At 48.5% G+C, this 26302-nt stretch overlaps 1 protein-coding gene across 3 annotated transcripts; it reads left to right on the top strand.

Moving 5' to 3' along the window:
- The first annotated feature begins 1124 nt into the window (after positions 1-1124).
- Positions 1125-19677, top strand: CKB (creatine kinase B). 3 transcript variants are annotated; one of them, XM_083439014.1, is made up of 8 exons: positions 1125-1280; positions 3116-3325; positions 6137-6291; positions 9887-10019; positions 11478-11649; positions 14077-14200; positions 15441-15630; positions 19272-19677. In XM_083439014.1, the coding sequence occupies exons 2-8, from the start codon at positions 3133-3135 to the stop codon at positions 19448-19450; spliced, it is 1146 nt and encodes a 381-aa protein (XP_083295140.1). In that variant the 5' UTR covers positions 1125-1280; positions 3116-3132; the 3' UTR covers positions 19451-19677. The 3 variants fall into 3 exon arrangements, with proteins under 3 accessions (XP_083295140.1, XP_083295142.1, XP_083295141.1); XM_083439016.1 differs by lacking the exon at positions 3116-3325 and adding an exon at positions 3807-3994 and having other exon boundaries at positions 1134-1280; XM_083439015.1 differs by having other exon boundaries at positions 1159-1280; positions 3120-3325.
- The last annotated feature ends 6625 nt before the right edge of the window (positions 19678-26302 follow it).

Genomic DNA, 26302 nt, shown 5'->3' with positions numbered 1-26302 from the left:
TATTTGCTGACCAGGCCTCAGCTGCACCTGCAGAAATTCTTTCTGCCCTTCAAGATCTGAGTCCTCAACCACATCTCGCCGCATCTGGGGGAATTTGACTTTCTGTCCAAACCCTTAAAGACACAGGAAATGTCTCATCGGCTCACACACCACACCAGAACCGAAAGAGAACACAAATAAGATGCATTTCTGCATTTCTCACGCAATTCTGTGATGAGCAGCAACAAATAAAAAATTAAACCAGCTTTTGAATCATACTGTAAAAAAGTAAATTAAAAAAACAACTTCTTTCTTTGGTAGATTTAAAAGCTGCAGTCCTATGCCTAAGGACTGACCTGGGCATAAGCCCTATGGAAATTGGTGTGGCACTTACTCCTAAGTAGACTTACCCAGGCTTAGCCTGCAAATGCCAGGCAGAGGCACAATGCAGTCGGGTTTGCAGCGCAGAGAGCATTCTCGGTAACTTCTGTGAAGTTTACAGAGAAAGGCAGCAAATCGCTCACATGACTCTCAGGTCTGGCCAGCAACAGATCCCTGACAGATCTTGTTTGTATTTCAGTGCATTAAAAATATATATGTCCTCACGTTCCCCCAAAGAGCTAGGAATTTGAAAACCTTGGCACAAACTGGAATGTACCTGGCAACAGAATATTAAGCAGTTTCAAGAAAATACATTTGTGACGTCCAATGATGCTGCAAGTTTACTCAGATGCAAGTCCCATTGCATCCAGATGGGCTTACTCTCAATGATGCATTAAACTTTATTTACATCTTTTTTCCCCGCCCTGTATTTCGGGTGGGGGGGGACGGGGACGGGGACGCGGTCCTCCAAAGTCAAGGGTATATAGGACTGCATCCCATATCCTCAGCCCATGTCCCCGAGGAACTTTCCTTCGCTCTGAAGGTCTTTTGCTTTAGCCTGTCAGAGAGTCTTAAAGTCCGGGGCTCCATCACTTTCTCTTTCAACCTCCGCCGCTCCCCGCCCCCCCCCCCCCCCGCAGCGCGCCTCCCCATCTGACTGGGGAGGCTGGACAGCAAACTGGGGAGCGATAATAGGCAAGAAAAGACGGAGTGAGCTCACCCCTCCTCGAGAGCCGGGATCCAATGGAATGAATGGAATATAAATACTAGCCAATAGGCAGCGTGCTCTGGGTATCTATAAAAGTGATGGGAAGGTGGGGGCCAGGTTCCATTCCCGGCAGGTCTTTCTGGGAGAGCTGTAGGGTTGTAAGAGGCCAAGGGAACAAGCGCTTTGCCTTTTCTCGTCTTTGAAGCCCTCGGTAAGTTTTTGGAGACCAGGCGGAGCAGCAGCAACTGCGGTCCTCTGTAGCAATGGAATGAGACTCCGGTTAGAGATGCAGGCTGGGAGAAAAAGGAGATCGGGTGGTGGTGGCGGCGGCTGTTGTTTTCCTTTTTAGGGAAAAGCAGCCAAGAAATTGCATAGGGATAAAGAGAGCTTTCTTTTTTTTCCCGCTGGGGGTGGGGTTGCCCCAAGATGCGCGTTTGTACGCTTCTCGGGCTTGGAAGGGAACGAAGATGCTAGATTTTATTCTAAGGGTGGGGGAGAGGACGCAGCTCAGAGCTAGGAATGCGTCCACCATAACCAAGAAACAGAGATGCTTCAAACATTGGATGCCTCGCTTAAAAAAATTAAAATTCTTCTGCTGCAGGTGTATTGCTAGGACGCCTCAGTCCGGCTCAGCTGATATTTAGCAGGGTGTTCGCATCCATTCATCCCTCGCCGATGTCTCCAAAGCAGGCAGAGGAATGCGTTATATAATGGGGACTGTTTCATTTTCCATTATTTGCCTCCCGAGCTAAGCGATCGAGACAAGAAGAAAGAGAGCCCTTGTAGCGAATGAGGACTTTTTTTTTTAAAGGGGGGGGGGTATTAGAAAATATCTGGATCGGTTCTGCGGAGCAGAACTGCCTCCCTTGAGAGTGGAGAGAGAGAAAGAGTCAGGCGCTGCAGAGAAGCCCCAGGATTCTGGGCGCGCTCGCCGCGTCTTCCTCCCCCGAGCCGTGGCGCTGCCGACTTACGAGCTGCAGCCAGCCAGCCGCCCCTCTCCAAAACTAGGGTCTCGGCTCGCCTTGGGTCCGCGGTTCTCCGGGCTGCCCCCGAGCCTTGAGCAAGGCAGAAGGAGCCGGCTGCATCGCGGCGGGCGGGCGGGGCGGGGCGGGGCGGCGAGAGCGCGTCCGTGCGCTCTGGGCGCCTCGAGCCCGCGCCCTGCCTGCCTGCCTGCTTGCTCCAAGGGGCGGGAGGCGCTCGGCTTCCCTGCCCTCCGAGATGCACCAGCAGCAGGCAGTCCGTGCCACCTGCTCCTCGCCCAAGTGCTTCCTAGCGCGCGGCCGAGAAGCGTCGGCCGGATTTCCAGCTTCCTCGCCCTCTTTCCCGCCTGCTGGCTTGCTGTGCGCCTAACGCTGCGCATCCCGGACCGGCTTTTCTACTCTTGCAAAAGAGAGGCGAGCCGGGGCCTGGGGCGCAAGAAGAGGCTGGGCTGCTCTCGCTCGCTTTGCAAGCCTCTCCCCGGAGCCCGGATCTCTCTCTCTCTCTCTCTCTCTCTCTCTCTCTCTCTCTCTCTGCAAGCGAAACTAGGCATCCTTTAGTGCGCGCGTAATTTTGCTAGCGAGGAGATTGCCTCTTCTGCCTCGCTGCAAAAGAAGTCTCCTCCTCCCCGGCCTTGAAGGTCACCCCTTGGGACCGAGGAAAGGAAGGGAGGCGCTCGGTAGCCAAGCTCTTTAAAAGCTCCTGGAGGAAGCGCTTGGGCGGCTTGTTTTCTATTCCTGGCGCTGCCACCGATGCAGCTCCTTGACCTTGGGCAAATCTCTTAGCGACGGCTTCCCCTCACTTGCGCTGGCCCCGGAGGCGCCCTGTGCCAGCCGGAGAGGGAGCCGGGGACGGGGGGACGGGACTGAGCCATGTTTGCCAAGTCCCTGGCATTCCTCCAGGAGGGCAGGTGCCAGGCAGGCAGGGTGTTTGAATGGGCAGGTAGGGCAGGCGGCAAGGTGACCTTGCTCCGTGGCCCAGCCTCCTTCCGGAGAGCGGCTGCTAAGCCAGTGCCCTGCGGGAAGAGGCAAGGTGATGGCAACACGCTCTCTTCTTCTTCTCCCCTAGCCAGTCAGGTGCCAGCCATGCCATTCTCAAACAGCCACAACCTCCTGAAGTGCAAGTACTCTGCAGAGGATGAATATCCCGATCTGAGTGTCCACAACAACCATATGGCTAAAGTGTTGACCTTGGAATTGTATGCCAAGCTGAGGGACAAAAAGACTGCTAGCGGCTGCACCGTGGATGATGTGATTCAAACTGGGGTGGACAACCCAGGTAAAAAAAATAATGGACACCTGCTTTGATCCGGATCTGTTCTCCCTCTGTTAACGAGGAAGTGCTGCTTTGAAATGGCATCTGGAAGGGGATTCAACCTTGAAGCCTCCAAAAGGCCTGGCTACTTTAAAAAGCCTTGCGTATTGGTGCAAAAGCCCTTGACCACCCAAAACCTTTATTCAAGGAATATAAATCCGGTCATTACATGCAATGGCCTCCACGGTCACCCAGCAAATCCCTATGCAAATACCCTGCTAAATATGCAAACTGCTGCACAAGAAGAATTTTTCTTTTTAACTCAAGTTCTTAAAACTGAGGCTGTTTTATATATATAAAAAAATTTCCCTTCCTTGGTTGTCTTCCGTGGCACTTCTTTGGCAAATTAAAGGGGAGCAGATCTCGGTGACCTTTTTCGCTGTCTGTCTTAACGCTGCTGTGTTTGCGTTTTGTTTTGTTTTTGTCACACATTCTCTCTCTCTAGCAAGGATAAAATGGCCCTCTTTAATAACCAGAAGCTGCCTGCCGATGAGGAATACCCAGACCTGAGCGTCCACAACAATCATATGGCCAAGGTCCTAACCCCGGAATTGTACCAGAAACTGAGAGAAAAAGTAACCTCTAGCGGCTGCACCGTGGATGATGTCATTCAGACTGGGGTTGATAATCCTGGTAAAAAGCCTTGATTGAGATTCTTCTCTGGACCGGTGGCTTTTTGCTTAGGCTGGCATTGACCCCTGTGAATGTGTTTGTGTCTGAAGCCGTAGCTGTGATTGCGGAAACGTTCCAGCAATTTTACGAGAAGTGTGGTTCCAATGAAACGAGTTACGCAACTGAGCCAGACTCATAATTTGTGATGGAGTTTCTTAAGGCTTGCTTCCCCCCCACCCCACACTTCCTAATTTGGAAACAGTGCCCTGTGCCATTAACCTTAATGGCTTTAAAAGGAGATTAGGAAAAGACAGGAACGTGGTTACTAGTCACGATATCTATATGTACAGGATCAGAGCTGGAGTTCCTCTGAATATTGGTTGCTGGGGAATGGCAGCAGGAGAGTAATGTTGCTCTCATGCTTTTAGGTAAAGGTAAAGGTACCCCTGCCCATACGGGCCAGTCTTGACAGACTCTAGGGTTGTGCGCCCATCTCACTCAAGAGGCCGGGGGCCAGCGCTGTCCGCAGACACTTCCGGGTCACGTGGCCAGCGTGACATCGCTGCTCTGGCGAGCCAGAGCCGCACACGGAAACGCCATTTACCTTCCCGCTAGTAAGCGGTCCCTATTTATCTACTTGCACTTTGACGTGCTTTCGAACTGCTAGGTTGGCAGGAGCTGGGACCGAACGACAGGAGCTCACCCCGCTGCGGGGATTCGAACCGCCGACCTTTCGATCAGCAAGCCCTAGGTGCTGAGGCTTTTACCCACAGCGCCACCCGCGTCCCCTCATGCTTTTAGGTTTCCCCTAAAAACTTGCCCTCCTCCCCCAAGGTATACCTTGGAGTACCAGACATTTGCCTGAGGGCTGCTGTCCTGACGTCCTGCTTGTAAGATTCTTAGATGTCTGGGCAGCTAGGTTGGAGACAGGATGCTAGACTAGGTGGCCTCTAGGTTTGCAATTTTTTGGGGGGGAGCGGTCTGTGTTAACAACTGGACAGGCTCCTGAACTGTGTGCGATTGCATAATCTAAGCAGTGTGACATTTCCAAGCAAGGTTTTTTTTTTTTGCCTTCATGGTCCTATACTGGTTCCAGGCAATACATATCTTGGTTAGCTCCATTGGAAACTAGTTCCTTAAAGGATTGCCCACCCCCAGACAGCATAAACACACACAGCATGAAGCTAGAATGCATGCCATGGTTATGTGAATTGCAGGATTTAGCACTGGGTGCAGAACTTGGTTTCCTGGGAAACTTGGCCGGCTGATGGAGAGAAAATGTTTGCAGTCCTTACTGCAGTTTCTGCCGAAACTTCAGAAGCCAAAGGATTCTCTTGATAAAATTCCAGAGGTTTGAGTGTGAAGCTTCTTCGCTGCATAACTCCTTGTTCCTGCAATATTAAATGGTGCAAAAAGGAAAGAAAAAAATAACTAGAGTTATGCAGGAAGACGGTTCTCCCTCCCCATCAAATTGCATCATGCGTACCAGCTTCAGAATCTTGATTAACTGGGTCAGAATTTTAATATGAAAATACAAAGCCCTGTAAATGAGAAATGGTGGCCAGACTCTTTGAAGAGGCCAGTATGGGGCTTTCCAAGCTGTAACCTTCCACTGGGTGATTATATTCGTACGTGGAATAGATGCAATTGAAATCAATCAACTTTAGTCCTTCGGTTTCAATGGGTCTACTCAGAATATGAATGACGATGGATAATTGCCCATTGTCAGTAATCTGCCAGGCTCTTTCTCAACACTAGGCAGTGCCCTAAAGCTAGAAACCCTTTGTAATATCAGTGAACAAAAACCAGTTAATTGTGACCGTCCAAGTCTAGTTTCGGGATTTCATAATGTTGAATGGGGACAGTGATCCAGGCACCTTTGCTAAAACTAGCTTTATAAAAATATTGCATTTTTGTTGTTGATGTAAGCTGGTGTTCCAGATGGTCATATGCATTTGTCTGCAAACTGCAAAATTGATTGAATTGGGCTTCGGCCTTTACACCACAGCGAAACATGCTTTACTTATACCTTATAAAGTGAATGGCATACAAAATCTGTTTTTGTTCTTCCTGATGACTTGAGTGCATGAAGCTGTTGGTATCTTGGAACTAGACTCGAGCACCATCCAAACGTTGGCTTTTCTGGCTTCTTGACCTCTGTAGGGCACCCCTACATTATGACAGTAGGATGTGTAGCCGGTGATGAGGAGTGCTACGATGTGTATAAGGAACTCTTTGACCCCATTATTGAAGACCGACATGGAGGCTACAAGCCTACAGACCAGCACAAGACGGACCTGAATGCCGATAACTTGCAGGTAGGAAAAACCTCTTTAGGTTTGTTGGAATTGCATTTTAAATTGACCTTACAGGGCTGACAGGACTTCAGTACATCTGGAGGGGGGGGGGCAAAAGCTCCCTTGGCCTGGGACAATATCATAGGTACTTGCCAAATGTTACACCCTGCCTAGGCGCCGCCTCTTGCAAAAGCGGAACAAGCTTCTTTGAAGGCATCCTTAGTTTGACCTTGATATTTGCATGGGTTGACTAGGATCACTGCTCCTGCTGGAAGAATAGTAGACTCAGACCTGTAGAGTTGGGGAAGGGACACCGGGGGCCAACCTCCTGCAATGGTGGGATTTTAACAAAAGCATCCACGACAGATGTCCATCCAACCTCTGCTTACAAACCTCCAAGGAAGGAGAGTCCATCACCTTCCAAGGGAGACTGTTCCAATGTCAAAGAGCTCTTTCCACCAGAAAATTCTTCCTGATGCTTAGTTGGAATCTCCTTGAAACCTGAAGCCACTGGTTCGAATCCTACCTTCTAGAGCAGGAGGAAACAAGCTTGCTCCCTCTTCCACATGACAGCCCTTGAGATATTTGAAGATGGCAATCATATCCCCTCTTTTCTAGGCTCAACATACTCAACTCCCTCAACCCTTCCTCATAAGGCTGGTGGGAGAAAGTAATAAACTCCCCCAAAGAGCTGGTTAGCACAGCCACCGAGACGGATCCAAACCCATATTTCTTAAAAGAGGTGATTCTTTCCATTAAAAAGCCCTAATAATGGCTGTCTAGGCATATATGCAGACATAGATAATGATAATTTATTAGGCTTGGTTGTGTGTAGGGGGGCAAACGCCTTTTTGTAGATTGGTACTTACTGTGAGTGCCTGGTGGCTATTGCTTCTTGGAGAAATTCTGGTGGGACATGTTCCTCTTAAAGCAGGCATATGGTGCCTCTGAATGAGATTGGTGCAGGATTAGTCTCTCCCCTTTGCTTCTCTGCTGCTTCTGCAAAGTTAACCCCTCCTCCCTCTGTGCCCCACTCACCCCAGTGGGAAGCTTTGAAGGAAGAACAATTCCTAACAAAGGAATAGAGTAGCCAGCAATATTTTGATCGTCTGCATAAAACGGATAGTGCTACATGTGGCTGAGAAAACTGATCTGTCTATACCTGTGGTTCTCATACTTTTTTCTCTGGGCCACACTTTCAGAAGAAAAATTTGCTCATGCCACACAATTTTGTTGTTGTTGTTGGAAAATGAAAAGGAACAACTCTTAGCAGTGCTTGATTTATGGCATAGAACACAACTATTTTATAACATGGTTACAGGACATCCAGGAAGTATAAAACAATGTGGCTACGTATGATCAGGAATCATTCCCAAAATATAATAGATTGTCCTTGGATTGTCCTCCCCGACACATGCTGAGAACCACTGATCTATCCATTCACACAGCCAGGGACACTGGGATTGAATGAGCCCTAGATCACGTTGATGGCTGTTGGTTTTAGTGGTGCCATTAGGTAATCTTGGACTTTTAGATGTAATGAGCTTATGGGGCCCCCCTCTGGTAAGCTGTGTTACTTCTGAATGCGGTAGGCTTGACTTGCTGTTCTGTGGGTCTCATTCTGCTGTGTGGGGCCCGGGATCTCAGCCCCCAAGTCCTAACCTGAGTGAGCTACTGGCTGGAGTTGACCAGCAAGCAGTCTTTCTGTGTGTTTGGAAGGTAACTTCCTTCCTGTTTAATGTTCTGTGTGTGCACATAAACACCTGCACACTAAATCTATGGTCCCATCCACACCATATACAGTGGTACCTCGGGTTAAGTACTTAATTCGTTCCGGAGGTCTGTACTTAACCTGAAACTGTTCTTAACCTGAAGCACCACTTTAGCTAATGGGGCCTCCTGCTGCTGCCGTGCCGCCGGAGCACAATTTCTGTTCTCATCCTGAAGCAAAGTTCTTAACCTGAAGCAATTAGGAATCTGTAACTTGAAGCGTATGTAACCCGAGGTACCACTGTATATAAAAATATAAATGTACCACTTCATATATAAATGTACCACTTTATATATATATAAATTTATACCACTTCAACAGTCAGGGCTTTCCCCAACAAATCCAGGGAACTGAAGTTTGTTCAAGGTGCTGGGAATTGTTACTCTGTGAGTAATAAATGGCAATTCCAAGGGTTCTTGAGGTTGCAGCGGGGGAACTGTGGCTGTTGAAGTGGGATGAATTTCCTTGGAAGGGATGGTGTTGATGTGGCCAGAGCTTATTTAATTTAAATTGTAGCTGCTTCTCAGGATTGCTAGTTGGCCTGGTCTCACGGACAAACTGAATCTTGCCGCTTTCCCTCCTTGACCGCATCCAACAATCGGGAGGGCTGTGGAGCAGGGGCAGGACACCTGCCTGGAATGCAGAAGGCCCAGGTGGAATCCCCAGCACCTCTAGGTAGGGCTGGGAGAGATCTGAAAACCTGGAATATCTGTCAGTTGGTGTGCCAACAAATCCAACGATGGAACTGAAACTTGTATTTTATCATGTGAACCACCCTGAGATCTTGTGTATTATCATCATCATAATAATAATAATAATAATAATAATAATAATAGCAGCAAACTGCCTTATTAATATAGTAATCCCAAGAGCATTCTCTTTAGCAAGTCTGCCCTTTATGGCCAAAGTCCTGTGTCTTAATACAAACACGAGCCATGTAACTATGACTTCTTCCCTTCAGGGATTACCGTATTTTTTCGCTCTATAAGACGCACCAGACCATAAGACGCACCTAGTTTTTGGAGGAGGAAAACAAGAAAAAAAATATTCTGAATCTCAGAAGCCAGAACAGCAAGAGGGATCACTGCGCAGTGAAAGCAGCGATCCCTCTTGCTGTTCTGGCTTCTGGGATAGCTGCGCAGCCTGCATTCGCTCCATAAGACGCACACACATTTCCCCTTACTTTTTAGGAGGGAAAAAGCGAGTCTTATAGAGCAAAAAATACAGTACTTTGCACTTCTCTGCGTGTGGATGACAAAATGCTGCTTTCTGCAGAACTCTAGGACCAGCGCTTTTAATTTAGATCAGGGTTTCCCAAACTGGGGTTTCTAGCTGTTGTGGGACTACAGCTCCCATCATCCCTAGCTAGCAGGACCCAGTGGTAGGGGATGATGGGAATTGCAGTCCCCAAACAGCTGGAGACCCAAGTTTGGGAAACCCTGATCTAGATGCTGGCTGCGCTTGAAATGTTCTGGCTGCACCATCGTCTGGATTGCTCAGTTGGCTAGAGCATGGTGCTGATAACGCCAAGGTTGCAGGTTCGATTCCCACAATTGCATCTTTATTCCTAGACTAGAATGATCATCAAGGTCCCTTCCAACTATATATATATATATCGTGGCAGCTGAGAACTTGTGATCTGCTGGCTGGGAAATGCATCTGCACCATCTATAATGCATGGCTGTGAGGCAGGCCATTAAAGTTTCAGCGCAGAAGCTTCTCTGAATGACTTGTGTTTTAATTCCCGGGTGGTTGCACTCATTAAATGCTGGCCGGGACAGCCTGATGAATCGCCTGCGGTTGCGCCGGGGTTGGTTCTAAGACTTTCCTTCCTGTATCTTGCAGGGTGGCGACGACCTGGATCCCAACTACGTCCTGAGCTCACGTGTCCGAACTGGTAGGAGCATCCGTGGCTTCTGCCTGCCGCCTCATTGCAGCCGAGGAGAGAGGCGTGCTATCGAGAAGCTGTCCGTGGAAGGTAAAAGGTTCTGGCATTTGCATGCTGCAAAAAAAAAAGCAGCGAGCAGAGACTCTAGCCCTGAACGTAACCTGATCACGTGGGACGAGGAAGAATGCAAAACGCATGAATCATTCAAGCCTTGTATAAGATGACATACGAGTTCTAGTTAAACAAGGCGTTTGGGACTGAATCCTCTCTGGGTGTGCCCCCCCCCCCAGTTTAGGTTCTTGGCAGCATTTAGGAAACTGGCACCTCTGTTCCATAGCACCTCTTTAAAAGACAAAAAAGGACTGCATTGTTGTCTCCAAAAGGTGAAATGTGGAAGAGGAAGTTTATTGTGCAATAAAGGCAAGCACACAGCCAGACAAGCCACACCTGCGGCAGGAAGCTGGAGGAGTTCTGTGTTCTTTCCCATGCTTGCATAATAAGCCTTAGCTCCTCCCAGGTATGGAAAAGCATACCTGGCCGCAGATAAGCATGCGTTGCTCCTTGGTATCCGACAACTTAATAGGGCAACAAAAGGGTCAAGAATAGTGGGCTTAGATTCCTTTTTTCTCTCTTCCCCCATCCCTGACTACCTGGGGAAATTGTCAGCTAAGCTGGTGGAGAATTAAAAAATTATATATAAGCACACCTGAGTTGCCATGCTAAGCTTGGATTTGCTGCCATCTTAATATGCTGAGGTCATGTCTGTGGCATGCATTTGAAGCACATGACTTCACCCAAAGAATCCTCGGAATTGCAGTTTAGCGGAGCTACAATGATCAGCACCTTCGACAAACAGCAGTTTGCAGGATGGGGGAGGGGAGCCACACGAATCAAATCTTAGCGTTGGGACCCAAGGGTCATCTAGACCAACTCCCTGCAATGCAGGAATCTTGGCTAAAGCATCCGTGATGATTGGCCACCCAACCTCTGCTTAAAAACCTCCAAGGAAGGAGAGTCTGCAGCCTCCCGAGGGAGACTGTTCCGCTATCAAACAGCTCTTACTATCAGAAAGTTCTTCCTGATGTTTAGTTGGGATCTCTTTTTTTGTAAATTGAAGCCATTGGTTCGAGTCCTAGCTTCCTTTATGATGCGCACTTGTATAATTGAAATAAGAACGTTGTTTGAATTCCCTTAGAGATTGTGACGTGTGTTATGTACTGAAGTTCTCACCCTGGGCCAGCAGGGGGATACTGTAGATAGTTCAGGTCCACATATGCAAATAAGGGATCGAAAGTGACGTCCAGTGATTGGATAGTTACAGAAAGTTGTTACAGTTACATTGTACTGGAGCTCTATATAAGCAGGCTGACTGAACCCTTCAGTTCAGTTCTGTTCTGGCCTGTGAATAAACAAGAGCTGTTTGAAGAATCGCTATATCGTCTGATATGTTCACCCACAACTTAACAACGTGTTAATTCATTTTTTTAAAAAACAACAACAAAAGAACCCCAGTAGTAATTCTGCAATCCTCTCTCTTGCTTTTTCCAGCTTTGGCTAGCCTGGAAGGGGACCTGAATGGGAGGTACTATGCTCTGAAAAACATGACGGATGCGGAACAACAGCAGCTCATTGATGACCACTTCCTCTTTGACAAGCCGGTCTCTCCTCTGCTCTTAGCCTCCGGAATGGCACGCGACTGGCCTGATGGCCGGGGCATCTGGTGAGTAACACCCAGTAGAGGCAACCCTTAAAAAAAACGACGGAAGGAAAGAAATGGGGGGTGCCAATATTAACTTGGCTGGCAGCACCTAATATGTGTAGGTAGATTCTGGTCTTGCATGTCTTCAACAGACAGGAGGAACAAGCCCTGGTCAGGAAACAGGAGAATTAAGACCTTTTGAGCCATGATTAAAAAGCAATTGCTTCCAGTGTAAAATGGCCTTAGGGTGCAGCCTTTGGTGCCCCCAGATGTTTTGGATAACAACTCTGACCACTGGACATGCTGACCAGGGCTGGTGGGAATTTTAGAAACTTCTAGAGGGCCACAGGTTAGCCACCACTCTGTAACTAAACTCACTTGGAGCCATTAGGCTGATTCCAAGGGAGGTGTTGAGATCGACTGCTCTTCTGATAAAACAGTTTCACGACCTATTATCGAGCAGCTGTTCCCAAAGCAATGGTATCCACTTCCAGGATCTTAGCTTGGCCTCAAAGAATAAAGGCAACGTGAAGCGTTCCCTAGATTGCCCTGATATTCAGTTGTAGTGTGTGAATTTTGTATTGGGAGCAAGCCAAGTCATGCGCCAGGGAGTGCCGGTTCTGGGATGGGAATGAATCCCTGCTATGCAAATAAATCCAGCATAGCTCACTTCTCCAAGGAGCCTGGATTGTAGATGTGGGCATCCCCCTCCAGTATGATTTAGGGTTGTTATACGTAAGAGGATGAGAGTTTTAAATGGCACAGCCATGTCTTGGCAAGAATATTTGGAAGTCTGAACTTGTCCCAAAGCGAAGATCAGAGCTAGGAATTGAGGATTTCAAAAGCAGAATGCCACTGACTATTGCAGGCACTGAAAATCTTTCAGTAAGATTTTATTACAACCTTTCATAATACAATGCAGTAAAAAACCAACTGATCTAAACGAGAGACGGAGAAGAATGCAAAGTCCTCTCTCACAGGTAGATCTTAACTTGTCCCACACCGAAAATGGTGAACCCTCCCAGCTCTCACCTGCAAGCTTCCCTTTCCTTCTCCCATCCTGCCTCTCACACAGAGTCCTTCACCAAGCTTCCCTCGCCTTCATCTGTATGCAAAACCCCTCATAAACACTGAGTAAAGGTAAAGGGATTCCTGACCATTAGGTCCAGTCGTGACCGACTCTGGGGTTGCGGTGCTCATTTCGCTTTATTGGCCGAGCGAGCCGGCGTACAGCTTCTGGGTCATGTGGCCAGCATGACTAAGCCGCTTCTGGCGAACCAGAGCAGCGCATGGAAACGCCGTTTACCTTCCTGCCAGAGTGCTACCTATTTATCTACTTGCACTTTGAGGTGCTTTCGAACTGCTAGGTTGGCAGGAGCAGGGACCGAGCAACGGGAGCTCACCCCGTCGCGGGGATTCAAACCGCCGACCTTCTGATTGGCAAGTCCTAGGCTCTGTGGTTTAGACCACAGCGCCACCCGCGTCCCTTAAACACTGAGTAGACAATAACAAAACAACAACACAAAGAAACAAAGTAGCAGCAAAAACAAAGTGGAGGGGAAATTAGAGATAAAAATATTAAGAGTGAAAAAATAAATTAAGAAGAAAGGTAAAGAAAATTATCATTGAGGAGTTTATTTGCAAGGCACCTTCAAAGCCTAATGCCTCATAGATTGGATCCTAACTAGGCTTCCATTCATGGATGGGACTAAGATCCAGTAGATGTTCCTATTGGCAGAATTTCCACTAATTTACCTCACTGCACTGCAGCTCATGCTCTGCCCCCAAATCTCTAGAGCAGGGTTTTTTTTTGGTGGGGGGACACAATAAACTCTAGGGACAAGGGGAGATCTTGATAGTTGCTTCACCCCACAGTCTTCTACTGGTGGGAATGATAAGTTAGCAGAATTCCAGTTGTGGGATCCACCTGCCAATGGGATCAGACTCAGGATCTCGGTCCAATCCCATTTTATCCTTGCAACAAACCGAATAGGCTGAGAATAGGCTGAGAAATGGCGATTTGCCAGGGCCCCCTACTTGGGATCCGAATGCAGATCGCCAGGTTGTGAGTGCATTGTGTTACCCATTGCACGACCCTGATTTGTCGCTGGTTTAGAAACCCAAAAGTCTTTACCAGATGGATCCCTACATTTTCAAGGTTTTCTTGTTCAGCTGAAAGCTAAAACAGTCGATCTGCGGTGTGCATAACATTTGGTTGAAGGCAGAAAGCTCAAAACACCCTGGGGTAGTTTTGATGGCCATCTAAAAGGGGGGTGGGCTTCTGCAAAGTCACCGTGGGCACAGAAAGCGTCTGTGGAAGATATCTTGAAAGCTACAACTGCAGACGGAGCAAGGTTTAAAAATGTGGCTAGCTTAACTTAGATCTATGGCTCGAGGAAAGGTTAAAGGAACAGCTCTCAATGCCGTCCCTGTCTTGTGTTTTTTCAGGCACAACGACAACAAGACATTCCTTGTGTGGATCAACGAGGAAGATCACCTTAGAGTTATTTCTATGCAGAAAGGTGGAAATATGAAGGAAGTTTTCACCCGCTTCTGTACTGGGCTAACGCAGGTAAATATAAGTGTGTGTCGAAGCAAGTGGAAGTCTTTTCCCTCCCTCCCTCCCTCCCTGTGTGTGTGTGTGTGTTTGTGTTTTGATGTGGTGCAACCTTCTCTGCAGAGCTCAAAAGTGCTGACCTAAGTGTCGGCTCTAAACTCAATGCAGCAGAGTGTGGCTTTGCAAATTCCCAGTTCAGGCAGAGGTGGTGGCGCAGTGAGAAGAGAATGCAGCTGCGTCCTGGCAACAGAGCCCCTGTGCCTGCGCTTGAGTGCTTCCTACCTTTGTATCCGGAGGAATGAGAGGTCTCAGGCAATTGACCTTGGCCATGTGCTCCTAGGGGGAAGGCCTGTCTCTGAAATTTCTGGAGAGTGCTGGAACGCTGGAACACTTGCATGCTTAAAGCTGTTGTCCTCTACAGATGGAAACACAGTGCTCTTTGAGATTTCCTGCATGTACGCAGCAACCTGATAGGCTCAAATAGATGCTCTAAGAGGCACATCCATAGTGGTAGGCTTTTGTAATCTGTTCCTAAGGTGTACCCCTCTGAAAGGGGTAAGAGGGCAGGCTTCTCTTCTGTGTTTCCAAATCTTGCATTAATCATCTGGGTATTTGGTCACTGCCTCTAAGAAAAGAGTCAGTCGAGTGTGAGGCAGTAGCTACATATTGAGTGGGGAACCTGTCTCAGCCTGAGGGCCACTTCCCTTCACAATCCACCTTCCAGGGGCCACACGCTTGTGGTGGATGGAGCCAGCTGCAAAAGTTGGCAGCGAAACAGGTGCAGTTTGCAGTCTCAAAGCCAGAAGTTTTCATGCTCTTCTACCTCTTCATCCTGGCAGGCAAGAGGCATTTTTTTTGCCTTTTGAGGACATACTCCTGAAGGGCTGCATTAAGCCTCTAGGCTGTGAGGCCATGTGGTATAGTGGTTAGAGTGCTAGGAGACCAGGGTTCAAGTCCCCACTTAGTCACAAAGCTCACTGGGTGAGCTTGGGCCCAGCCACTGCATAAGCTCCTGGTTTCATCTCCCTTTTATCATCGCAACTGCACAGCTCATTAGGTCAGGCTGAGAGGCTGTGGCTGGCTTCCTGGCTGAGTGAAGATTTGAACCCTGGTCTCTCAGGTCCCTAGCCCAACACAGCTGCAGCTGACGGACTTCTACCACTCTGCAATTATAGCCACGAAGGGGCCTTGTAGCTCCTTAATCTTGGGAGAGGAAGGGATTTCTTCATAATGGCCTGTCTTTCCCCCCACCTAGATTGAAAACCTCTTCAAATCCAAAAACTACGAATTCATGTGGAACCCTCACCTGGGCTACATCTTGACCTGTCCATCCAACCTCGGGACAGGTCTCCGTGCCGGAGTGCACATTAAGCTACCCCACCTTGGCAAGCACGAGAAATTTGGTGACATCCTCAAGAAGCTGAGGCTGCAGAAACGGGGCACAGGTGAGGAACCCAAAGCCTGGACTTGGGGCTTTATATCAAATTTACTCCATGCTGTTTTGGCAAGAGCAAGTGGTACTCCGGCTCTCCCGCAGACCAAGCCATCAAAATATGCGAAATGATCACAGCAGGCATTTTTAAAAAACGAACATTGAAAATTAGGGCTGCACATGGCCATTCTCTTGATTTGGTGGCCGGATCCAGCACTTTGGAACGGCCCTGATATAACCCTGAGGGCAGCCAGACACTGGTCAAAGCACTGAACCCACTTCATGCAGTTGGAGCTGGGGAATCATGTGCAGGGTTTTTTTTGAGGGTGGGAGAGCCCTGATTAAACATACGGGGGAAGATAAGGTGATGACAATAACTTTATTTACATGCCACCCATCTGACCGTGTTGCTTCAGCCACTCTGGGTGGCTTCCAACAAAATATTAAAACACAAAAAAGCCCTCAAACATTTCTAACCTCCCTGTACAGGTGTCTTCTGAAAATCAGATAGGTGTTTATTTCCTTGACATCTGATGGGAGGGCATTCCACAGGGTGGGTGCCACTACCAAGAAGGCCCTCAGCTCTTCCCTCTCGGATGCAAGCAGGCAGCCCACTGTTGGCACCTGCCCCACCGACAGCCCTGGACTGGGTCACCTCCATTCAGTCTGTGATCCAGTGTTAACAACCATAAGGGAAACCGGTCAGGGCAGCGGACACTTTTTCACCAGGTGCCAAAAAGGAGTGGTGTTCTTCAGCACAAACATTGGGAGAAGACAAAGCTTTCTATTAGTTGCCTCCCACAAATAAATTTTATTAGTTTCCCACTATTTCCCAATAATAGCCCAATTATAACACTCAGTAAAAAGGTAAAGGGGACCCCTGACCATTAGGTCCAGTTGTGACCAACACTCGGGTTGCAGGGCTCATCTCGCTTTATTGGCCGAGGGAGCCGGCGTACAGCTTCCGGGTCATGTGGCCAGCATGACTGAGCCGCTTCTGGCGATCCAGAGCAGCACACAGAAATACCGTTTACCTTCCCGCTGGAGCGGTACCTATTTATCTACCGTATTTTTCGCCCTATAGGACGCACTTTTCCCCCTCCAAAAATGAAGGGGAAATGTGTGTGCATCCTATGGGGCGAATGCAGGCTTTCACTGAAGCCTGGAGAGCGAGAGGGGTCGGTGCGCAGTGACCCCTCTCCCTCTCCAGGCTTCAGGAAGCTATCCGCAAGCCCTGGGAGCCTGCAGGAGTCCCTCCCCCGGCTTGCGCCGAGCTGCCTGCACCCCGAAGCCTGGGCGCGCTGAGCAGTTGCGCCGGGGCTTCGGGTAGCTGTGCGCAAGCTGCGGGAGCCCTCCCCTGGCTTGCGCAGAGCTGTCTCTTATCCTGAAGCTCCGGCGCGTTGAGCAGTCGCGCCAGTGCTTCCGGTAGCTGTGCGCAAGCCATGGGAGGGCTCCCCCGGCTTGCGCAGAGCTGCCTCTTATCCCGAAGCCCCGCCGGGGCTTGGGTAGCTCTCCGCAAGGCGCGGGAGCCCGGCGCTGGGCTCCTGTGGCTTGCGGAGAGTTGCCTGCAAGCTGAAGCCTGCTAGATAACAGGACCAGTGGTCAGGGATGATGGGAGTTGTAGTCCCAAAACATCTGGAGGGCCAAGTTTGGCCATGCCTGGCATAGAGGGACTCTGTATTCCTAAATTTCTTAGAGCCGCAGCATGCTACTCGTGTTTCGGAATTTATATCTCCTTATTTGAAGGACCACCCCAAAGCCAGCCTCATAAGTCAAAATAATTAGAAATAACACAGCAATACCTCCGGTGCAATAAAATAAGTCATGAATTTGGATCCCATTGTTTGCTTTATTGTACTAGCCTGGCTGTGGGGAACGTCTTTCATCCCTTCAGGCTATCCTTTATATGCTGCTAATATATAAAAATATCAAAGTGGTTTACAACAACACATAAAAACATATAACGAAAAGAATATTAAAAAGTTAAAAACAGACCCATTTCTGTCTGGCTTCAGGCCTGGTTATGGTACTAAAACAACCATTACTGAGGATCCTGACTTTTATTAGGAGAAAGAGGTTAGAGATCATCTATCAATTCTCGTTGGCGTCTCCCTGTCATTCATCACCATTGACGATGGTTTCTTTCTGGAGAGACTGTTGGGAAAAGGGAGTGCCATGCTTATTTAGGAATATATATATATATATATATATAGACAGTGGTACCTCGGGTTACATACGCTTCAAGTTACAGACTCCGCTAACCCAGAAATAGAACCTCGGGTTAAGAACTTTGCTTCAGGATAAGAACAGAAATCGCGCAGCGGCAGCGGGAGGCCTCATTAGCTAAAGTGGTCTTCAGGTTAAGAACAGTTCCAGGTTAAGAGCGGACCTCCGGAACGAATTAAGTTCTTAACCTGAGGTACCACTGTATATATATCCCACAATTCATAAATATCTCAGAGCAGCTGACAACAATTATCCCATACAGTAGAAACAATATAAAATATTTAAATCAGAGTTCGGCAGTTACAGAAGGATATTTTCTTAATTGTTGGCATAATTTTGGCAGCGTGCAAACATTTGCAGAAGGTGTTCGAAGGTGCGATTAGAAGGCACCTGCTGAATCTCTTTCGGAAAAACTCCACAGGGGCGGAGCAGTGACACTAAAGACTCAGTTTCTTGTTGCTGTCAGAGAAATCTCGCCAGCTCAGGAGATTGGCAGCAAGGCTCCTGCAGACTGTTTCGGGAGACCGAGCTGGATATTACGGTTCAGGTGCTCCCTAAACTACCCTGGACCCAAGTTGTTCAGGGCTTTATAAATCAATACAAGGATTTTGATGTTTCATTGACTTCACTCCTCCTTGCTGGATCAGTAACAAAGGAGGGAAACAAAAATGGCTGCCAGCCATATGGGAAAGAAACCGTGTGAGAAAAGGCTGAAGGAACTGGAGCCTGGGGAGTGGTGGGTCCAGCTCTGTGCGCCTTTTAGCGGCCCCCACATTGTGGGAAGCGAAGCTACAGGGAACCAGGCAACAGGGTCTTCCCGGTAGTGGCACCTGCCCCCGTTGAGCACCCTCTCATCAGATGTCAAGGGCAGTTGTGCCAACTTGAATAAAATACTGTGGGGGCCCAGGTAAGCCCTGCCCTGCATAATCAATCGCATGATGAAGTGCACACACATCATTTGAATGGGAACGCCCATCAACTTTGTGGGGGCCCAGCGCCCCTCAAATATTTTATTGTGGGGGCCAGAGCTCCCACAGTCCCTAGGAATTGGTCAAGGAGATGAGGAACTAGGGAATCTATTTAAAGTTTTATTATCTTTTTATATACTGTATTTTCCCATGTATAAGACTATATGTTTGTTTAGTCGTTAAGTCGTGTCCGACTATATTCCCCCCCCTTTTTTTTTAGTTTAAAATTGGGGGTCCTCTTACACACGGAATGTTGAAATTGTTTATTTATTAATTTTGGGCTCTTATACATGGAAAAATACAGAATGTTGGAAGCCACCCAGCGTGGCTGGGACAAGCCGGTCAGATGGGCGCGGGGTACAAATAATAAATTGCTATTATCTGCAAGGCCAACTTGGGTTTTATGCAGAATTCATGGCCTCTCGATTTGATCCCCCTTTTCCTTTTTGGTTTTCCTCAGGTGGAGTTGACACGGCTGCGGTGGGAGGCGTGTTTGATGTCTCCAACGCTGACCGCCTCGGGTTCTCTGAGGTGGAGCTGGTACAGATGGTGGTTGATGGGGTGAAGCTCCTGATCGAAATGGAGAAACGCCTTGAGAAAGGCCAGTGTATTGACGACCTCATCCCAGCTCAGAAATGAAAAGCACTTTAACACCCCAGCTCTCTCCCCCATGCTTCTTCCTAACTTATTGGATAATTAATTAAAAAAAAAATGATGCTCCAATCAAAATCCTGGAGTCGAAAGAGAAATTCCCACTTAGTAACACTTGTAGAAAGTCTTCCATCCATATGTGTTAGAGTTTATTTTTTTGATGGCTGAAATGTCACGGAGAAAATGAAATAAAAACCATTGTTTGGCCTGACAAATGATTGATTTGTTGCCTTCTGTTTTTCAAGGGCATTTAGCGGCTAAGCAAGGCTTCTGGCTCCTCAGAGGAATTGGGGATGAACTAAGATTATAAGATAATTTATCATTTGACTCTAGCTTGCTTCACCAACATCATTCTAGGACCATTATGCAAATCCTGAATTGATATATATCCAGAACTCTCTCCCTACCCCCACCCGCATGCCTCCCAGTTGGACACCCTCCCATCAGATGTCAAGGGAAGGGGTGCCAACTTCATAGAATCATAGAATAGAATCATAGAGTTGGAAGGGCCATCGAGTCCAACCCCCTGCCAAGCAGGAAACACCATCAGAGCACTCCTGACATATGGTTGTCAAGCCTCTGCTTAAAGACCTCCAAAGAAGGAGACTCCACCACACTCCTTGGCAGCCAATTCCACTGTCGAACAGCTCTTACTGTCAGGAAGTTCTTCCTAATGTTTAGGTGGAATCTTCTTTCTTGTAGTTTGGATCCATTGCTCCGTGTCCGCTTCTCTGGAGCAGCAGAAAACAACCTTTCTCCCTCCTCTATGTGACATCCTTTTATATATTTGAACATGGCTATCATATCACCCCTTAACCTCTTCTTCTCCAGGCTAAACATGCCCAGCTCCCTTAGCCTTTCCTCATAAGGCATCGTTTCCAGGCCTTTGACCATTTTGGTTGCGCTCCTCTGGACACGTTCCAGTTTGTCAGTGTCCTTCTTGAACTGTGGTGCCCAGAACTGGACACAGTACTCCAGGTGAGGTCTGACCAGAGCAGAATACAGTGGCACTATTACTTCCCTTGAATAAAATATTGTGGGGGCCTAGCCTGCATAATCGATCACATGACGAAGTGCACACACACACCATTTGAATGGGAATGGCCATCAACTTTGTGGGGGCCCAGCCCCCTCAAATATTTTATTGGGGGGGGGTCAAAGCCCCCACAGCCCTATGGAGTTGGCTCCCTATGGTCAAGGAGACAGACTGCGGCATGAGGAATGGCAGGCAACCCCAGATGAGCTATACGGTGGTACCTCAGGTTACAGGCGCTTCAGGTTACAGACGCTTCAGGTTACAGACTCCGCTAACCCAAAAATAGTACCTCGGGTTAAGAACTTTGCTTCAGGATGAGAACAGAAATTGCGTGGTGGCGGTGTGGCAGCAGCAGGAGGCCCATTATCTAAAGTGCTACCTCAGATTAAGAATGGTTTCAGGTTAAGAACGGACCTCCGGAACGAATTAAGTTCTTAACCTGAAGTACCACTGTATATTGAAGGGTGAGGGGGAGCCCTGCCCCCACCCCTCCTTTTCACTAGAGCTCAGGGACAGTGTACTTTAGGGTTTTCTCCACCTCATTCTCGAAGCAGCTGAAAGATGGTTTAAGACTTAAGATGGTGACTATCTTCAATGTCTCCTAATGGGGAGTGGCTGGCTGGAACGGGCAATGCTGTGCAACATTGGCACCAACTCCAGGGGGCCGTGGGTGCTTGGGTACCCGCAAAAATATAATTGTGGGGGCTTGGCACCCACAAAGTCCATGAAAAAAGCCAGCAGGGGGGCTGGCTCTGAGAGAGCAGTTCAGCTCCATCCTCTGCACAGCCAGCAAGAGAGGTATCCTTTTCAGGGGGGGGGGCTTGGATGTGGAGGCAGGGGCTGAAACCCCCCCCCCCACGGAAAAGGGTACCTCACTGGCTGCAGATTGGAGGAAGAAGAGTCTTCACTGCTGCCATCACCCACCAAAAGGTGCACGTGTGCCGTCACACACACTGCATGCAGGTGTGTGTGTGATGTCGCATGTCTGTGTTGTGGTGGTGGGCACCCACAAACCTGAGGGTGTGATGGCGCCCCTGCTATGCAACTGGTCTGCTGGCTTGGGCATCACTGCTGCTTACTATGCCCGGGGTAGGGACACAGTACAGCAACTTGGGCCTGGGCATGAGCACCAACAAAGCCAATCGATCACTCTTGCCAGCGCACAGGCAGAGTTGTGACCATACAATACAATAATCTTTATTGTCATTGTCCCATGCAGAACAACGAAATTGAAAAAAATCTACATCAGACATTCAAAAACCAACAAGCCTGCTATCCCAGCTATCCCAGCCTGGTTAACCCCCTAAAAACTCTGATACCCCAAAATTAAATGCAATATACTCCCATAGAGACTACCTTACACTGCGCTTAAAACCCAAATCACATTTGGATAGAAACTGTTTCTCAGGTGGCTAGTCCTAGTCTTTATAACCCTGTGCCTTCTTCCAGATGGGACGCAGGTGGCGCTGTGGGTTAAACCACAGAGCCTAGGACTTGCCGATCAGAAGGTCAGCGGTTCGAATTTCCGTGACAGGGTGAGCTCCCGTTGTTCAGTCCCTGCTCCTGCCAACCTAGCAGTTCGAAAGCACCTCAAAGTGCAAGTAGATAAATAGGTACCACTCCGGCGGGAAGGTAAACGGCGTTTCTGTGCGCTGCTCTGGTTCGCCAGAAGTGGCTTAGTCATGCTGGCCACATGACCCGGAAGCTATAGCCGGCTCCCTCAGCCAATAAAGTGAGATGAGCGCCGCAACCGCAGAGTCGGTCACGACTGGACCTAATGGTCAGGGGTCCCTTTACCTTTACCTACCTTCTTCCAGAAGGCAGAAGCTGAAAGAGATCATTTCTGGGGTGCGCACTATCTCTGCAGCTTTCTTATGACACCTGCAAGCATAGATTTGATCCAAGGTGGGAAGAGTGCACCCAATTATTCTCTCCGCAGTCTTTACAACCCTGGACCTTTGCCCTGTCTCTGCATTGCACAGGTGTGCAACAGTGGTGCCAGATGTGTGGCGGCACCTTTCTTCACTGCTGCTCCTGCTTTGTAGGAGTTCCAAGGCACAGCTCTGGGCATCCCTCCTCCTGATCAAAACAGCCGCTGCATTTCATGGTTGGGAAGTCCAGTGCCCTTTCTTTGTTACGGACCACAAAGGCAGTGTGGTATGGCTGAGAAATGCAGGCAGAGACCAAAAGCCGGGGTTTTCATTGTCTCTTCTTCTGCCTTCATGCAGGGCCTTCATCATGCCATTTTATTCATACAGCAGCCCTTTGAGGGAGATTGAATTGAGGGGTCGCAACAGGCCGCAAACCACCCAAATCTATGGCTACATAGAGATTTCAACATTGTGTTTCTACCGTGTTGGTCCCAATGCTGTAAGGAGTGGACTACAGTGGCTTTGAGGGTTCATGTGTCTTGAAATACCTGAAGGGCCTGTCAGGCTTGTTCTCCTGTGGTTCCAGAGGTCTCAAACTAATGGGTGGAAATTGCAAGGACATTGGAGCAGCTTTTTAAACAGTGGAACATACTGCCTTGGGCAGTGCTCTCCGACCTAAACAGGCATTTAGGTAGAAGTTGGGCATATGCTAAAGTTGCATCCTACATTCAGCTGGAGGGTTAGACTATAAGATCTCCTTTCAACTCTATAATCCTGCAAGTGACCTTCAGGTATACTAAACAAGATTGAGTGTCAAATGAACATACAGATTAAATATATATATATATGAGAGTGTAACAGTGACATCAAATTCTCCAAGCACTTCAAATTATTATATCAAGATCTCCTGGGCTGCATCCCAACTGATGCTTCATCAGAATGAAAGGGAGAATTTTTCACAGCTGTGGACTCCATTTATAACTCCTCTTTCGACTTTCCAAAATTGTGCTAGGTCATCTGGTACACTACTTCTGCAACAACTCAATGCAGTAACAAAGGGTTTGTTGTTCCCAAAGACTATTATATGAAGGAAAAGTTTCAAAATCTAGAAAGGGGTGACCTTGCTGTTGCTAATAATAATAATAATAATAATAATAATAATAATAATATCCTGCCCATCTGGCTGGGTTTCCCCAGCCACTCTGAGCGGCTTCCAACTGTATATTAAAAACAACACAGCATCAGACATAAAAAACTTCCCTAAACAGGGCCGCCTTCAGTTGTCTTTTAAAAGTAAAATAGTTGTTTATTGCCATGACATCTGCTGGGAGGGCGTTCCACAGGGCAGGTGCCACTACCGAGAAGGCCGAAATGCTTCTGCTCTAACCACTGCACAACACTGACCCTTTTGCCCACTTGTCAGGAGGATGGCACAGATGGCTAGCCTACCCTGAGCACTCAAACAACTGCCTTGCTGAGTGATTGCACGACCACCAATCTGTTTTCACTTGGACCACATCTGCATCATACATTTCATGGCTGTCATGGCTTCCCTGCAAAGAATTCTGGGAACTGTAGTTTGTCAAGAGTGCTGAGAGTTTACAGGAGACCTCCTCAGCACCCTTAATGAACCGTACTGCCCAGGATTCTTTGTGGGAAGCCATGACTGTTAAAGTAGGACAAAAGTGCTTTAAATGTATGTTGCAGGTGTGGCCTCAGTAAGTAAGCTATTCACCCATAACTATACTTGCGCCTGACCTGGGACGCGGGTGGCGCTGTGGGTTAAAGCCTCAGCGCCTAGGGCTTGCTGATCAAGAGGTCGGCGGTTCGAATCCCCGTGGCGGGGTGCGCTCCCGTTGTTCGGTCCCAGCGCCTGCCAACCTAGCAGTTGCACCCCTGGGTGCAAGTAGATAAATAGGGACCGCTTACTAGCGGGAAGGTAAACGGCGTTTCCGTGTGTGGCTCTGGCTCACCAGAGCAGTGATGTCACGCTGGCCACGTGACCCGGAAGTGTCTTCGGACAGCGCTGGCCCCCGGCCTCTTTGAGTGAGATGGGCGCACAACCCTAGAGTCTGTCAAGACTGGCCCGTACGGGCAGGGGTACCTTTATACTTGCGCCTGAGAGAGAGCTGGATGTTCTTTCATTTACAAACACTGCAACACCTTGAGAATTATATTCAGAAGTCTAATGGGGGTCTGGGGACTGATTCTCCACACGGCTCGTTGAGATTGCAAACATATTGTTGATGCTTATCTCTATCAATTTGCAAGCCGAGAATATTTTTCTTCCACTCAGTGTGATATGTGATTTGCAGGTAAACCAGGAGAATCGAAACCTGTTCAACATTTCAAAAGGAGATTTGGGGCCATAGGAGCCAACTTCCTGGGGCAATGGGTGCCCGAGCACCCACAAAATTCCCCACAGATTTCGGTGTCAGGGCCATGCGCGCTGCGTGGCACCCACGGCCCTAGGTACCCAGGGCCAAGCTGGCACTCCTGCTGTTGACATGCTGTTGACACCCAGCTCTATTTCTCAGTAACGTCTGAATCAGGAGAGACTGTGAGACTGGCTTAAGCCTTTTCCTGGACGCAGTGGTGGAGGCAAGCAATGTTTCTGGACACCGGCTGCCGGAAACTACAGGAGTGGATCGTGCTCATGTGCTTGAATCTTGCTTGTGAGTTTGCCACAGGCCTCTTGTTGGCCACTGTGAGAAAGGTAGGCCGAACTAGGTGAGCCATCTTGTGTTCTTATGGATGAAGGCTAACAAACTGAATCTTGGTAAAATGGAGATTCTGTAGGTGAGTGGTTCCCAGGTCTGGAAGTTGGGGAGTTCAACGGTTCTGGGCAGCGTCACACTTCCTCTGCAGGAACAAGCTTGTACAGTGGTGCCCCGCAAGAAGAATGCCTCGCAAGACGGAAAACCCGCTAGACGAAAGGGTTTTCCGTTTTGGAGGTGCTTCGCAAAACGAATTTGCTATGGGCTTGCTTCGCAAGACGAAAATGTCTTGCGATTCCTGGGTGTTTTTTTCCCTCCCCCCCCCCCTTTTACCCAAGCCCCTAAACCGCTTAACAGCTGTTAGCTAAGCCGCTTGACAGCTGATCTAAGCCGCTTATCAGCTGATCTAAGCCGCTTATCAGCTGATCTAAGCCGCTAATAGCCTTTTAACAGCTAATCCGCTAATCCCTTAAGCCTTTAATAGCCGCTAATAGCCTTTTAGCAGCTAATCCCTTAAGCCTTTAATAGCCGCTAATAGCCGCTAAACCGCTAATAGCGCTAATAGCGCTAATCCGCTAATGGGCTTGCTTCGCAAGACGAAAAAAACCGCAAGACGGAAAGAGACTCGCGGAACGGATTCTTTTCGTCTTGCGAGGCACCACTGTACAGTGGTACCTCGGGTTACATACGCTTCAGGTTACATACGCTTCAGGTTACAGACTCCGCTAACCCAGAAATATTGCCTCAGGTTAAGAACTTTGCTTCAGGATGAGAACAGAAATCGTGCTCCAGCGGCGCGCCGACAGCGGGAGACACCATTAGCTAAAGTGGCGCTTCAGGTTAAGAACAGTTTCAGGTTAAGAACAGACCTCCAGAACGAATTAAGTACTTAACCCGAGGTACCACTGTAGTTTGGGGGATGCTCTCAGAGCCACCTTTGTCACCAGAGGCTCAGGTGACCTCTGTGGAAAGGAACACCTATTATCAGCTTGGGTTGATAATGGGACAAACTGTGCCCTTTCCTGGACAGGGATGCTTCATGGGCTGGTGACCTCACAACAGGACCACTCTAATACTCTCTACCTGAGGCTTTCCCTGTGGTGCTGAAGTTAGTGCAGCTTTCTGAACAACTTAGGACCACCTAAGGGTCTTGGGACTAATGATGTGTCTGATGCCCCCCCCAAATTCCTGCTGCATTTGCTTTCATATGTTTTTC

The sequence above is a fragment of the Podarcis tiliguerta genome (genome assembly GCF_965153285.1).
Source record: "Podarcis tiliguerta genome assembly, chromosome: 1".
Lineage (NCBI taxonomy): Eukaryota > Metazoa > Chordata > Lepidosauria > Squamata > Lacertidae > Podarcis > Podarcis tiliguerta.
The sequence above is the reverse complement of the archived record's forward strand: the minus strand, read 5'-3'. Positions and strand labels throughout refer to the sequence as shown.

Bases quoted from the DNA above. Each gene is read 5' to 3' on its own strand.
- CKB (XM_083439014.1), top strand. From the start codon at position 3,133: ATGCCATTCTCAAACAGCCACAACCTCCTGAAGTGCAAGTACTCTGCA. The intron at 6,292-9,886 runs GTAGGAAAAACC...TGTATCTTGCAG, and splicing joins TGAATGCCGATAACTTGCAG to GGTGGCGACGACCTGGATCC. The intron at 14,201-15,440 runs GTAAATATAAGT...CCCCCCACCTAG, and splicing joins TCTGTACTGGGCTAACGCAG to ATTGAAAACCTCTTCAAATC.